The sequence below is a fragment of the Siphateles boraxobius genome, unplaced genomic scaffold (genome assembly GCF_051911475.1).
Source record: "Siphateles boraxobius isolate OS27281-9 unplaced genomic scaffold, OSU_SipBor_1 6, whole genome shotgun sequence".
NCBI lineage: Eukaryota > Metazoa > Chordata > Actinopteri > Cypriniformes > Leuciscidae > Siphateles > Siphateles boraxobius.
In genome coordinates, this window is record NW_027509186.1 from 20,897,355 (window position 1) to 20,912,397 (window position 15,043).

At 41.4% G+C, this 15,043-nt stretch overlaps 1 protein-coding gene across 1 annotated transcript; it reads left to right on the forward strand.

Annotated features, from left to right (window-relative positions):
- Window positions 1-3,565: 3,565 nt before the first annotated feature.
- Window positions 3,566-10,580, forward strand: LOC143716047 (galectin-9-like). The gene is made up of 11 exons (XM_077208163.1): window positions 3,566-3,999; window positions 4,641-4,729; window positions 5,343-5,547; window positions 5,715-5,834; window positions 7,583-7,612; window positions 7,766-7,795; window positions 7,898-7,927; window positions 8,979-9,008; window positions 9,851-9,939; window positions 10,024-10,180; window positions 10,232-10,580. Exons 1-11 carry the CDS (start codon window positions 3,964-3,966, stop codon window positions 10,376-10,378), a joined length of 963 nt encoding a protein of 320 aa, XP_077064278.1. The 5' UTR covers window positions 3,566-3,963; the 3' UTR covers window positions 10,379-10,580.
- Window positions 10,581-15,043: the final 4,463 nt, after the last annotated feature.

The window sequence follows — 15,043 nt, forward strand, 5'->3', positions numbered from 1 at the left end:
CGTAGAACATGTGAGCACTCTTTTCTCACTTTCGTCTCGACCACAGTCGTAAAACGTGGTGATTTGCGAGCGAACTGGAGCGAGTATCCGTGCTTTACTGTATTCAATACCCATTTCGGCATATCTGGAATATTTTCCCATGCCGCTGCGTGTACAGATATGGGCTGAATCCAGGCTAGGGGCGGGCCGCTGTGACGCAGGGACCCGGCCAGCGAATCGCATGAGCTCATAGCTCTCAGAGGCGCGGGCGCGCGCTGAGCAGCTGAGTGAATGGGCGCGTGTGTGATTACAGCAGCGCGAGCTGTGTCTGTAAAACTCGCAGCCTGGGCTGAGGTTGTGTTTGACACTGTAAGGACAGTGTTTATAAGTGGGGGTGCATAAACAGTGGTAGGCACACACGTCACTTTTATAATGTTTCCCGCTTTTACTGGGGATGAATTTATAACTGTGTGAACAGTGCTTGTGTGTAGTGGTGCGTACATGACCGTAGGCACGTGATCTACATTCATGGGGTGCGCAGCTTGAGCTGGGAATGAATTTGGCACTGTTTTGACAGTATCTGGGAATGCACACTTTGTGGACATGTGAACCCTTAGTGACACAGACAGAAAAAGACTCTTTTTGTGTTTTCTGTGCGTCGCCGTAAAAACGGCGTTTGTTTGCAGGTGAGCGAGCTCTGTGACTGGCCCATTGACTGCTGTATGAACATATCCAGCCGCCTGTAAGGGGACTGGGTAATGCTTGAGCTTTTGCAGAGAGAGTGGTCCGGCTTTTGCGAGACACGCACTCTCTCTTTTCATTCTTGTGGCTAGGACGGCTTTCGAGGCTCGGGGTTCAGCACAATCTTGGGCCGAGGACCCCGTCGCTCAGAAGGCGGCTTGCGGTTGTGAGAGCGCGAGCGGCGTCGAGCGTCAGCCTGAGGCGCGGGCTGAGAGGCGATGGGGGCTGTTCTAGCCCGCTGCGGCTGCGGCGGCCTCTGTCTGCTCTGCGATGAGCTGGAGCGCTTGGGCAGGAAATGCCGCATAGCTTGTGAAGCATTCTGGGCCTCAGTGAAGCGTTCGGCGAAACCCTTAACCGCCGGTCCAAACAGCCCGCTGGTGGAGATAGGCGCGTCGAGAAATGGCGCCTTATCCGCGTCCTTCATCTCAGTCAGAGTCAACCACAGATGGCGCTCGAGAACAGTCAAATTAGCCATGGCACGGCCGACAGACTGGGCGGTGGCCTTCGTGGCTCGCAGGGCTATGTCAGTCGCGCTGCGTAGGTCCTTAAAGGCTTCGGGTTCGGGGCCAGACTCGTCCATAGAGCGGAGAAGCTTGGCTTGGAACACTTGAAGTACCGCCATAGAGTGAAGCGCTGATGCAGCTTGGCCGGCGGCGGCGTAGGCGCGACCGGCGAGAGCTGAAGTAGTGCGGCAGGGCTTCGAGGGGTGGGAAGCTTTGGCTTTCCATCCGGTGGTGGAGGGCGGGCAGAGATGATTGGCCACGGCCTCCTCGAGGGGCGGTGTTCCCTCGTAGCCTCTTTCCTTCGCGCCATCCACAGAGGAGAGCGAGGAAGAAAAAGAAGGCTTTAGGCGCGCAGAGTGGGGGGCTTTCCACGACTTGGTGAGTTCGTCGTGAACTTCCGGGAAGAAGGGAGAAGGCCTTTGCCGAGGGGCCTGCTGGCGCCCCTGCAGAAACCACTCATCCAGTCGGCTCCGGGTTGGTTCTTCGGGAGAAGACCAATCGAGCCCGAGGTCTTCCACGGCCTTAGAGAGAACACGGATAATCTCGCTATCCATGGTGGAGCCCCCGCTCGCGCTAGCTAGCGTCGACGGGGCGGGGTCGAGAGTGGAGCCCGGCCAGTCGTCCGATGCAGCGTCGATTGACAAGCTGTCATCCATTCCCCCGTCGTCCTCGGACGCGCCGAAAGTCACAAGGCCCACCGCTCTGCTAGAGGGGTGTGGGTCCGGCTGGGTGAACTGAACCGGCGGTGGGGAAGGCAAGAGCGGCGGTGAAGCACGCGGAGACTGGCTCGGCGTGACGTCACTGAGCTCAGGTTCAGGAAGCCTCTGTGAGCGGCGCTTTTTCTTAGTGCGCGGCTCGAACAGAGGGATGGCGGCGATGGGCTCGCTCACGGCGAAAGCGGCGAGGCGAGCCCGCAGTGCGGAGGGACCCAGGTCGTCACATTCGGGGCATCCGCCCTTGGTCAAAGCAGCTTCTGCGTGGTCCCGGCCCAGGCAGCGGGCGCAGATGATGTGACGATCCCCGTCCGGGAGAAGGTCTCTGCACGACGCGCAGGAAGGCATTTGAAACAACGCCTTGGAAAATTTGCTCTTTTACAAGTGTCGCAGAGCGAACAGATGTAAATACTTGCGTGAGCAGTACGCCGGATGGCTCAGTAGGATCGCGTTAGAAGGCGGCTGAAGGTGCCGACGTCCTCGTAGCAAATCCCGCTGGTATGCTTTTCGACGGCGAAGCTTCAATAATCCGGAGGATCCAGCGAAGAAGGTGTTCGCTGAAGGAGATTAAATCTAAAGAACTCTCATGACGGGGCGCCCAATATATAGCTCTTGGCCACGCCCATCTTGGCGGGCTCTGACGCGCGCGGGCGCGAAGCGCGCTCATTGGTCGCGCATTCAGAGTCGCCCCGTCATTGGTTCGAGCAAGTTGCCGCAGCACAGCCAATGACCGAGCTGCCTTCGTTCATTGCTGTCAGCTGTGCAGCTGCAATGCGTTTTACATAAAGACTTCAATATTCTCGAGAAAAGGAGTTTTCCCATAGCGTAAGCTACTTACGCAATAGGAGAGACCTCTCGAAAGGGAACACACGCGACGCGGTTATGTTTTCCGAGCTGCAGTAAACAAACACCGTTGCACTTTGTCGTTTATCAAAAACAAACGTAATATCTTTTTTTATTTTACTCTCACTTTTGTCAGGCACAAAGTGATGCAAGAGATGCACTGCCTGCCCAGCTAGGTTAGCAAGACCGAAAAACATCAAACTTTGCTGACATCAAACTTAGAGAGGAGAGAACACAAGTTTACCTGATTGTTGTTCCCGCAATTCACTCTCATGGGTTTTTTCTTCTTCCTCTTTTCGTGACCAGAAGGATAGTTTCGCTTCATTTTGTCATGGATGTTGTACACATTAATTGACACGCTATGACACGAGATGGAGGCGGGGCCTTAAGTAATTTGTGGGGTCTTACGCACCGGTCGCGTGCAGCGCTGCAGCCACGTAAACAGTTTGCCCTTCCCTTACTGACTTTCACTTTCGGTGAACGAATGGAAGTGAATGAGGCTTTGCGATTTAAAAAAAATTAATAAAAAATGTATCTAGGCCTATGTGAAATTCTGCAGCCATTGTACGATTTTTTTATTTTTTTTCTCGGAAGGGCAACTTGAGTCGAGAAGGGCATATGGGCAGTTGCCCGGGCAACCTGAGCAACCCCCCTGTGCACGTCCCTGTCTGTAGGTCTATCAGCCGCCTCGTGGGAACGCTTCTGAAAATGTTGCGCAATCACGGTACAGAACATTTAAAGGATGGAATAGCATGAAATAAAAACTATTCACACAAAAAAATATTTAGCACGTTATTGTTTCACATGACATCGTATCTGTTTTAAATACCCTGTCTCTCAAAATGCCCATCTCCTCTCCTAGGCATCTATCTTATTTAGCTAACGTTACTGTTGTAAAATACCCCTCTTCATTCTAATAACACTTTGGGTATGTGAACAAACTTTTACACTGATCAAATTTAGTTAGACTTATCATAAGGAAATAGGAATTGTGCCCTTAACCACGCTACTGAGACATCAGCCAAGTTTCCTGGTGGTTGGAGAAACCGAAACCTAACGTGTTTTTCACTAGAGAACGGACATCTGTGGTTCTTAGCCTATATCATTGCTGTAGACTAGACTTTTTCTTTGTCTGTCGGTCTTGACGACACACTTAACATTGCAAGAAAGCAAGAGCTGGCAGGATGGCGTTTTATAATCAACAGCCGTTTTATAACCCGGTAAGTGACACGATGTTAGTTTTATTATGGAAAATAATCAAATTTGCATTTGTCTCTTTTTAAACTTCCTTCTCCTTTTTTGAGTTATTACACTATTTGGATTTAGCCTACTTGATTTTGATCTATTTTACTATTTGATTTTGCATGCACAAAAACATTTTGGCTGCTTAAAACTCAGCTTTGCAGGCCGAAGTTGTCACACTATAATCTACGGGTGGGGTTTCTTTCTTCTGTTCTTTATTTTCTTAATTTAATACAATTGTGGCTTCTAATGTAAAGTCCAGGTTCAGAAAGTAAAAGTCATCCTCGGTATTTTGTTCCAATTATCTGGATTTGCTAATTAGCACAGTTTTTCAGCCAGGAGATAGAGATTATTAATGAAATCAGCTGGCTGAGTTCATGGGTGGAATAAATTGGCCTTCGGAATATGTGGTTTCTTCTTTATTGATTCTAACACTAATGAATAGAATAACGTTAAGCAGATACAAACTTCCAAAGATGAAACGTGTTGGACATTTTATTGAGTATTATAGTTCATCAGAGCATATTCACACAGGGGAGCCTATACTTGCGTGTGGAATTTATTATTATTATTATTATTATTATTATTATTATTATTATTATTATTTACATCCACACAGAGAATCCCATTCAGTGGCCCTATCCAAGGAGGCTTGCAGGACGGAAAGAGTATTATCATAAGTGGACGGGTTTTATCAGGGGCTAACAGGTGAGCAATGATGTTTAATAGTAGTTTTCAAGGACCCACCATAAAACATTATATGACCAATAAGTTATGAATACATGTGTTTTTACATTCATCAAAATAAGTAAAGCAATTTTCAACTTTTTTTCAACTAATTTTTTAAGTCAGTTCACATACATAAAACTTTTGTATCTGCCTTAATTCTTTATTGTTTTGTATAGTGCAGCAGTATATGGTCTATAGTCATTTAAGTTACATTTTTAGAGGCAACCACAGACATTTCACAAGATGTGTGGAAATTATAAAAGAGTGTTACGCAAGCTCAAAAAAACTTCCAAGAAGAAGGGCTGTCAAATTCAGTTCCTGGAGCATTGTCCTGCAGAGTTTAGATCCAACCCTATAATTAAACACTTCTGGAGCTAATCAAAGTCTTCGTGATTACTTCCAGGCATGTGTTTTGGAGCTGGTCGGAGCTACAGGACATTAGCCCTCCATGAGGAGAGTTTAACACATGTGCCTTGAAGCCTTGAAGCTATTTTAGAACTGATATGAAGTCTTTGCAAACAATTTATAATCACACTTTCCTTGTTAAAGCGGTTATTTCTCTCATTCCTAATTTTTGTTCGATGTCCTGCAGATTTCACGTGAACCTTCAGTGTGGTTCTCATTCTGAGGCTGATGTTGCTCTGCACTTTAACCCACGCTATGAGAGCACTGAGTATGTAGTGCAAAACACCTACCAAAACAGGAACTGGGGCTCAGAGGAACGCAAGTATGAATCTCCCTTCCCCCAAGGCCAAACATTCACCCTCCAGATCCTTGTCGCCCAGGACGCATACAAGGTACAAGATCATTCACTCTCACATTTTCTGTTTCTGAAGCACTTCTGAAAAGCATTAGCCCTCATGTCATCTTTTTTTTATTTTAATCAGCCGAATGATATATTATTAATTATTGGAGAGGCATTTCACCTCCTTTCCTTTATGACTTTTATGATGGTTCTCTCTAGATATCTACTAATGGGAGACACTTCGTGGACTATAAACACCGTATTCCCTTTACTCGGGTGGACACTATCGCAGTGGGGGGAATGGTGGAGTTGAATTCAATTGCATTCCAGAATCCTGCGGTGAGAACAAAAAACACATGCTGCCACTGCTGAACTTCCCCTGAACTAACTTCCCTTTTCTGGCCCACTTTTGCAATTACTGTTTGACAACATTGTGATTTGCAATAGAGTGACCACAAGTGTAGGCCATCACAGATATTATTTATTTTTTAAAGAAATTAGTACCTTTATACAGCAAGGATGCATTAATAATGTTACAAAAGATTATTACATTTCAAATAAATGCTGTTCTTTTGACCTTTGTAATCAAATCAACACAACTGTTTTCAACTGATAATTACAAGAAATGTTTGAGCATCAAATAATGGTTTTGTCAGGGGTTGCTTGTATAGTGAAATCCAAAAACAATGCGTTACGCATAAAGAATGATAATATAACTTTAATAGACACTAGGAACAAGAACTCACAAGGAACACAAGGAAAGAACTCACAACTACACTAAAGAACATAACATTAACACAAGACAAAGAAATGATGAAGACAGAAGTCTGTATCCAAAAACGATCCCGATACACTTAAATAGGGCACTATTTGAGGGGACAGCAATTTGTAGTGGTGTCTGAATCTATAGGTGACATTATCGAGTGCACTCATTCAATCCCAAAATGCACCGCAATAATGAGCGTACAACCGATCAACGGCTAGAGAATACCCATAAAGCACTGTGAGGGTTATGCCGAATTAATTTCCATGGGTGTGTCCAAAATCACATACTGTCTGAGTAGGTACTACATTTGAATTTGAACTTACTTCGCGATCTTTAAAAAAGTATTCTATATAGTATGAATGTATGTAGTATAAATGTAATCTGGACGTATTACATTCACCATGTTGTCAATATCATGTGAACTACCAGCGTCAGTTATGTCTCTTCACTGGCGTTCATAAATCCTGTACTGTGGCCTCATGGGATAGTAAAGTGCCCAATCGAATGCAACTTCAGAATCCTGCCGTAAGTTTTCGCCTACTGTTTTTCAAAACTATGTATTCAGATATACTACACTTTTGGCATACTGTTTTTCACATACTAGGAAGTATTTGATTTTGGACAGCTGAATCATCCATCCAAGTGGCTACAGTGTAATATCATACAGGTAAAACTAAAAATTCATACATAATACAGCTAAAAACGCTGTATTATGCTGTTTTATCCCTGGTTAGTAGTCGTCACTTCGTAAAGAAACAGCATGCACATATAGACTGAACACGTAAAACGCATGATGAAACAATTTTCACAAATCCGTGTGACAACAGATTCATTCAAAAATGCTGATTCATTCATAAACTAAACAATATACAATATCACAAGCAATATTCAAAATGTGAGCGCGGCCAAGGGTTTAAATACTTTTCAAGCCCACTTATATTCAAATGAGGTGTTGGAGAAAAACGCGCACGACGAAGGAATGGAAAATCAAGATAATCTTTAATTCATCCAAAATAAACACTCAGGAGATTGCTGTAGATAACTGGAATAACTCAAATGCAACACCATATACATCAACAATAATAGAGAAGTGAACTAGGGAAACTCAGGGCTTAAATACAAGGAACAAACAAAGGAAACTTCATGAACATAGGTAAACATAATCTTATAATTACTCATTAAACACGGCAACAAACTAGAGCGTGAATGATTAACCAAGGGAACTAATATGAACAGGCAAACAGAGAGAAAATGAAACTAAAACAGAACATATTTACATGTTACAGAAATATGGCAAATAAACTTTTTTTTTTCTTTGCAGCCCTATTTACCTCCACAACCAGCTTTTCCAGTGAGTACTATAACCCTGTACCTGTGAGGCAGAGAAGATCATATCAGCTCAGCTTATTGTCTCAATGTAGATAAAACTGCGCTACTGCTCTGTATATAAGTAATAATCGCTTTGCATTGACTGTTGAATACACTTTGCATATTATCTTTCCAGGGCTATGTTCATCCACATGCAGGATTTCAGGTGGGAGGAAAATATTAAAACAACAGCAAAGTCAGTTAATCATTTTTTTTTAATAATTTTATTTTTCCTGTTATCAACAACAATGTTTCCCTTGATTTACAGCCTCAGTATGCTGTGCCTCCAGGATGTGGGGTTAGTGGTCATGAAATATGTCATGTGACAACTTTATGGTGATCAGTAGAGTTCAAAGTTTCTTGCTTTTGGGCGTTATATCTGTGTGCATTTTACTGGATTCTAAAACCAATAAAAGACCTGCAACAGAATCTAAATGAAAGGTTGAAAGAAAACTGCTACTGAAAAAAACTAATAGAAAGACAATAAACTTGATGAGAAAACATGAGGGGTAAATCTGTAAACTATGGCTCCAGAAAGAGATTATATTTAAACGACCACTGCAAATGATCTTTCACAATTCACATGTTTCCATTAGTTGACCATGTTAGCATTTAAAAGATCATTTTCATGTTTTATCTGGAGTTTGCAGTGTTCTTATTTGTGATTCTGGTAATAATGAATGGACACAAATATGCCTTATATATCCATCCATAATACATTTGAACCTCTTTTTATATTTATTCAAAATAGCGTTTTTAATGTTTCCCATTCTCCCATTCCCAATAAGCAATGTTTTATCTTTCAAAATGCAAAAAGTAGTTTTGTTTAAGTAAGGTTATTTTGTTAATTGTGATTTATTACTTAAATTGTATTCCACCAGTTCAGGTAGCCGATATTCACCCTGTCATACATGCGCTTAAAGTGCGGTCAAAATTGGATTGTGGGGCCACATTTATGGGGGGGAAATCTCAATGAAAGGTTGAAAGAAAACTCTCAACGAAACAAATATTAGAAAGACAATAAACTGAGTAATCATCTAAATCTAAATCACCTCTGCCAAATAATAGTTCACGTGTTTCCATTAGTTGGCTATGTTCACATTTAAAGATCATCTGGAGTCAAATTTTATCTGGAGTTTGCAGTGCTCTTATTTGTGATTCTGATAATAATGAATAATAAAAATTAATAGTTTTTATTTATTTTATATCATTATTTTAAGTAATTCCGATGTTCCGTGTTGTTAGTGCTCACTAAGGTGCTGTTATTTTGATCAAGCAGTGAGATATGCGTTCCTATTGTTTGTCTTGTATAAAGGAAGTGATACTAATGCACTTTTTTATCTCCCCAGTTTCCTGCATACCCATCTGCACCATCTTATGTAAGATCAGCTCATTTGGCTTTCACCTAAAAAAAAAAACATGCCAGCAATTCCAGCAATTTTTCTATTTTTTTCTGAATTTCAAATCAAAAAGAAAATCTGTTTTCAGTTTGACACTTAATACGTTTTGAACCTAAACTTTTTCTTTTGTTTTTTTATAAATAACTTTTTTTTCATAAATAACTTTTTGTTTGTGTGGATATCTGCCAAGCTTATTGAAACAGTTTATTATTATTATTATTATTATTATTATTTATTTGCATGAATACATGTGTTAATGACCTTGCATGGCCACTCCACATGTACCTTTCTGTCCTGCTGTTTTTCTCCCCCGAAATTCCTTTTGAACTTAACTCTTTCCCTGCCATTGACAGAATTTTCCGTCTTTCTATGTTTTTACTGTTATACAGGTTACTGTTATACAGGTTACTGTTATAGGAGACGCTATTATGCATCATCTGAAAGAGTACTGAATCTCCCGATTAGAACAGGGTTTTTTGTTTTGTTTTTGTTTTTAAAGCAGAGGATCTGTTATTTCTTTTGATTGCATGTTCAGATATTCATAAAAAAAATATTCTGGGGGCCATGACATTTTTGTGAAAATGTTTTTTTTTAAATACTGGCTGGAAAAGAGTTATTAACCTTTTAATTCATTCATTCATTATTTCATACAGATTCTTTTTCTATAAGATTTTTAAGGTTTGCATTAGTTCTAGTTCTAGATGTTGTTAAAAAAGTCATTTTAATGCAACATTTGAAAAAGCATTACAGGAATTATACAGTAATTTCAGTTAATGTACTATGCTATTTTACACCCATTTTTTATTTTGACCCGCATTTAGACTGTCCCATACAAAACTGTCATCAATGGTGGACTTCAACCTGGAAAAAACATTGTCATCCACGGAGTGATCAACCCTAATGCTAGCAGGTTAGACCTCAGATGACACATACTTTTATTTTAATTACAATATTTTTTTTAATTGATAATTATAAGTCCTCTATTCTGCTTCAGAATTAATTTTAACCTGTGCTACGGAAGTGGGATCGCATTTCACTACAATCCCCGTTTCGATGAGAATGTGGTTGTGCGCAACACCAAACAGATGGAGAGTTGGGGCTCAGAGGAGCGGTTTGGAGGCATGCCGTTTCAAAGAGGACAACCGTTTCAGGTAGCCAAACTTGCATCCTTGAATATTGTGGGTTTTGTATGTGTGTTGCAGGTCACCATCTCTTGCAATCCCCACCATTTCAACGTGTTTGTCAATGGCAAACAAGCACACACTTACAAACATCGCTATGCAAAGCTGAGAGACATTGATATTTTGGAGGTTGGCGGAGATCTGCAGCTGACTTTAGTGCAGGCCTAACAGGGATCTGTGATGTGCCATTTAGCTCAAAATCACTTGTAAAAGAAAGACAAGAAAAAGCTAAATGCTAAATGTTTAAAAGGAATAGGCCTATTGCCCTGAATTAACCTAAAGAAAAATGGCTGACTGTAACCATGAACAGCACTGTTACCGCTATATTGAATGAATATAAAAATAAAATTTTACTGTATGTTTTTCTGTACTATTTGTATACTTTCTGTATTATTGTCACGCACTGCTCTGAGACAAGAAGGTTGAGGAACTAAATGCAGTTTATTTAATAGGGATAGAGGGCAATCCAAAGACGTAATCCAGAAAACAGGCAAGAGTTCATAAACACTGGGAAATCAGTCCAAACAAACAGGGAGGAGACACAGGCAAAAAAGGGGAATCCAAAAACAGGCAAAGATCAAAAACACAGGATCAACAGAGACAATGCTAGGAATTGCAGTACAAACACTAAACAAGACTTCTCAGGGTAGGAATGTGAAAACCAGGCTTACATGGGGTGAACTCATCACTGTTCATTGCACTCAGCTGTTCCCCATCATGATTGGGGTGGTGATGGCTCAGTGGATAAGACATGCCTCTGGTGTGAGAACCCGGGTTCGAATCCACTGTGAGACACCAATGTGTCCCTGAGCAAGACACTTAACCCCTAGTTGCTCCAGAGGCGTGCGACATCTGAAATATAGCAATTGTAAGTGGCTTTGCATAAAAGCGTCAGCTATATGAATAAATGTAAACGATTGTTAGTTTCTGTGTGTATAAATACCCTGCCTGTTTAGTATTTGTTACGGAGTCCTTGTTATTCGTCACACCACTTTGGAGGTCTGTGTTCTTGCCTCTTCTTGTTTTGTTTCTCGTTTATGGATTGCTTATATGGATTTTGACCCCTGCCTGGACTAGTTTTATGATTTACCGATACCCATTAAACTGCTATTGGATCTACCCCTGTTTCCTGTGTGTGGTATCGTGACAGATGTTGCTGTAATTTATAGTAATATTTTCAGAATTGCTAAGAAGTCTAGTTTCAAATATAATTCATTTGAAGTGCTGGTGCTAAATGTAACAATATCTAGTGTAAATGATGAAACACATTTGAGATTTGTGCTGGTTACTGTATACAGGCCACCAGGGCACCATACAGACTTTATCAAAGAATTTGCTGACTTTGTATCAGAGTTAGTACTGGCTGCAGATAAAGTCCTAATTGTTGGTGATTTTAATATACATGTAGATAATGAAAAAGATGCATTGGGATTGACATTTAAAGACATTCTTAACTCTATTGGAGTTAGACAACGCGTGTCAGGACCTACTCATTGTCGTAATCATACTCTAGATGTAATATTATCACATGGAATCAATGTTGATGCTGTTGAAATTCTGCAGCAGAGCGATGACATCTCAGATCATTATTGTGTAAACTACATTTAGCCAAGGCTGCAAAGCCGACTCCGTGTTACAAATCAGACCTATCACTTCTGCCACTAAAGATTGCTTTATTAATAATCTTCCTGATCAGTCTCATCATCTCAGCATCCCAGATAGCTTAGAAGAACTCGATATTGCGGCGGAAACTTTTAACTCTCTCTTTTCCAGCACTTTAGACACAGTTGCTCCTTTGCGCTTAAAGAAGATTAAAGAAAATATTCCAACGCCGTGGTACAACGAGCACACTCAGGCCCTTAAGAGAGCAGCCAGAAAAATGGAGCGCAACTGGAAGAAAACAAAACTAGAGGTATTTCACATTTCATTGAAAGAGAGCACTATTGTGTACAGAGAGGCCTTATAAACTGCTAGATCTGCTTATTTTTCAACCCTATTAGAAGAAAATAAACAAAACCCAAGGTATTTATTTGAAACCGTGGCTAAACTAACGAAAAATAAAGCTTCAAGCCCAGATGTTTTCAAGCAGAACAGCAGTAATGACTTTATGAACTTTTTTACTTACAAGATTGATAATATCAGGGAGAAAATTATAACTATGCAACCGTCTACTACAGTATCGCATCAGACAGTGCAGTGTATTCTCACTGATGAATAATTCGATTTCGTATTACAACATTATTTTCCTGTTATCTCTGTAAAGCTGCTTTGAAACAATCTGTATTGTAAAAAGCGCTATATAAATAAAGGTGACTTGACTTGACTTTAATCTGGTCCCAAGATAATTTTAATTCTGCTAACCAGCCTCTTCCCTGCAGGTTTGGACCATCTCCAGCCACAACAACAACAGGAAGTGTTTTCTTTTGCTCTTGGTACTCAACTGCAACCTGGCAAGTAGGCTACCTCTCACTTTGATCAGTTGTCCCATATGTTTCCAGTTTAATTTCAGTCGGTCTTATTTTTAAAATGTTCCCACTTTTTCCTCAATTCCTTGAATGTTTCCTCATTTAAAATGGTAAGACTGCATCCAGTGTATGTTTCACTTTGTGCCCGTCTATTTGCATGTCCACTGTGTATGACTGCACTTTAGTTGACTTTTTGAATTTTAACTTTCCCTATTCCTTAATCCAACCCAGTGTGAATGCATCATCAGAATCTTCGATGTCACTGTCCTCCACATTATATGCCCAATGACGTGGTCCTGGGCTCTTTTTATCTGTGATGTCTCTTTCTCTCCCTCTACTGGCCGCTTTACACTTATTCCTACAAGCTTGCGATGTGTGACCAATTTTTCCACAGGCGTGACCTTTCTGTTGTAAATCTGCACTCATGCGCTCTCTTGTCTGTATGCCTTGTTACATGTGCGGGGCGCGGTGTTTGGATCCCGGCACATCTGTCTAGTTTGGTTTCGGTTCTGTGTCAGGCTTCGGACATTAATGCTCCGCGTGTTTGTCCTCTGTCCACAGGATGAGCTTATGCTCGTTCTCTTGCGCTGTCTCGTCGTGTGAGCGTGTGATGTTTCGAGTTTGCTCGGGCCATATGCTCTTCTGTCCACGTATGTTGTGTCTAACCCCGCCCATCTTATTACCTGATTATTGGTTCATTTTCCCCACCTGTCCCTCCCTCGTTACCTGCCTTGTTTGCTTCCTATTTATTCTCCCTGTGTTTTCAGACCTGTCCCAGGTAGGACTACTCCCGACGTGATGGGCAGAGTTGGGCTGTGTGGATTGGGAAAGTAGTACAACAGGGCCGGAGTGGGGCCACTTTTCAGCCCGGCAGTTTGAGACCTAAGACCGGCCCACTTTTTCCATGGTGGTGGAAATTGGATGAATAAAAGCAACAGTTCAGCTCTTACTATCCTGTAGTTTTTATTAATACCATAGTTCAACAAATAAGGTTAAGGTTAAATAATAATTCACTTAAGCTGAGAAGTTAACAAAAAATATTCCACTATTCCACAAGGATATTGATAAATTAAGTAAGTAAGTAAAGTTTATTTGTATAGCACCTTTCACAGACAAGGAGGGGTCACAAAGTGCTGCACAGTAATACAAATAGTCAGTAAAATAAAATAAAATAAAATAACAACTGTACAAGTACAAACCTAGTACAACTCCACAACTGTACTACCATCAATATCCATAAAAAATTCAATAACTAACAATTCATTTTGTTAGTTAAAAGCTTGTCCAAAAAGATGAGTCTTTAAGTGTTTTTTAAAAGATTCCACAGAACTCATAGTTCTCAGAGCTAAAGGGAGTGAGTTCCAGAGCTTTGGAGCCACAACACAAAAAGCATGGTCACCTCTTGTCTTAAGGCGTGTTCTGGGAACAGTTAAAAGATCTTGGCCTGAGGACCTCAGAGACTGACATGGGGTATGCATATGTTATAGATCCTGGACGTAAGAGGGTGCTTGACCATGCAAGGCTCTGAAAGTAATAACTAAAATTTTAAAATGTACTCTAAAACCCACAGGAAGCCAATGAAGGGCCTTCAACACAGGAGTAATGTCTGACCTCCTGCTGGTCCTAGTCAAAAGCCTAGCAGCTGCATTTTGTACAACTTGCAGTCGATCAATAGAATATATATTCAAACAAGTGAACAGCACATTGCAATAGTCCAATCGTGAAGAAATAAAGGCCTGAACAAGCATCTCCATCTCTTTTTTTGAATCTTAGCAATGTTCCTGAGATGGAAGAAACAGGTGCGAACCACAGACTTAACATGACTGTGAAAACACATCGACCTGTCAAAAATGACACCCATATTTCTTATGTCACTGCAGTCAGAGGATGATAGACCCCCAAGGGCCTGCCTAATATTAGGGGTAATGTGGGGCAAAGATCATCACCTCTGTTTTATACGTATTAAGTTGCAGAAAGTTCTCAGACATCCATTTATTAATGGAGACTATACAGTCCTGCAGAAGCGACAGTTTGTCTAATCTATCTGGACTAAATGAAATAAATAACTGGATGTCATCTGCATAAAAATGATAAGATACTGTTTTAAAACTACTTATAATCATTCCAAGGGGATGCATGTACAGACTGAACAACAGGGGGCCAAGCACAGAACCCTGCAGCACACCACAGGACAGAGGAACAGAATCTGACATGAAAGATCCTGTTGACACTGAAAAACTCCTGTCAGAAAGATAGGAGGTAAACCAATGCAGAGCAGATCCAGAGATGCCCACTAGAGAGTTCAGTCTATCAATCAGAGTGCAGTGATCAACAGTATCAAACGCTGCACTGAGATCTAACAAGACCA

Bases quoted from the DNA above. Each gene is read 5' to 3' on its own strand.
- LOC143716047 (XM_077208163.1), top strand. From the start codon at position 3,964: ATGGCGTTTTATAATCAACAGCCGTTTTATAACCCG. The intron at 4,000-4,640 runs GTAAGTGACACG...ACATCCACACAG, and splicing joins AACAGCCGTTTTATAACCCG to AGAATCCCATTCAGTGGCCC. The intron at 9,009-9,850 runs GTAAGATCAGCT...ACCCGCATTTAG, and splicing joins ACCCATCTGCACCATCTTAT to ACTGTCCCATACAAAACTGT.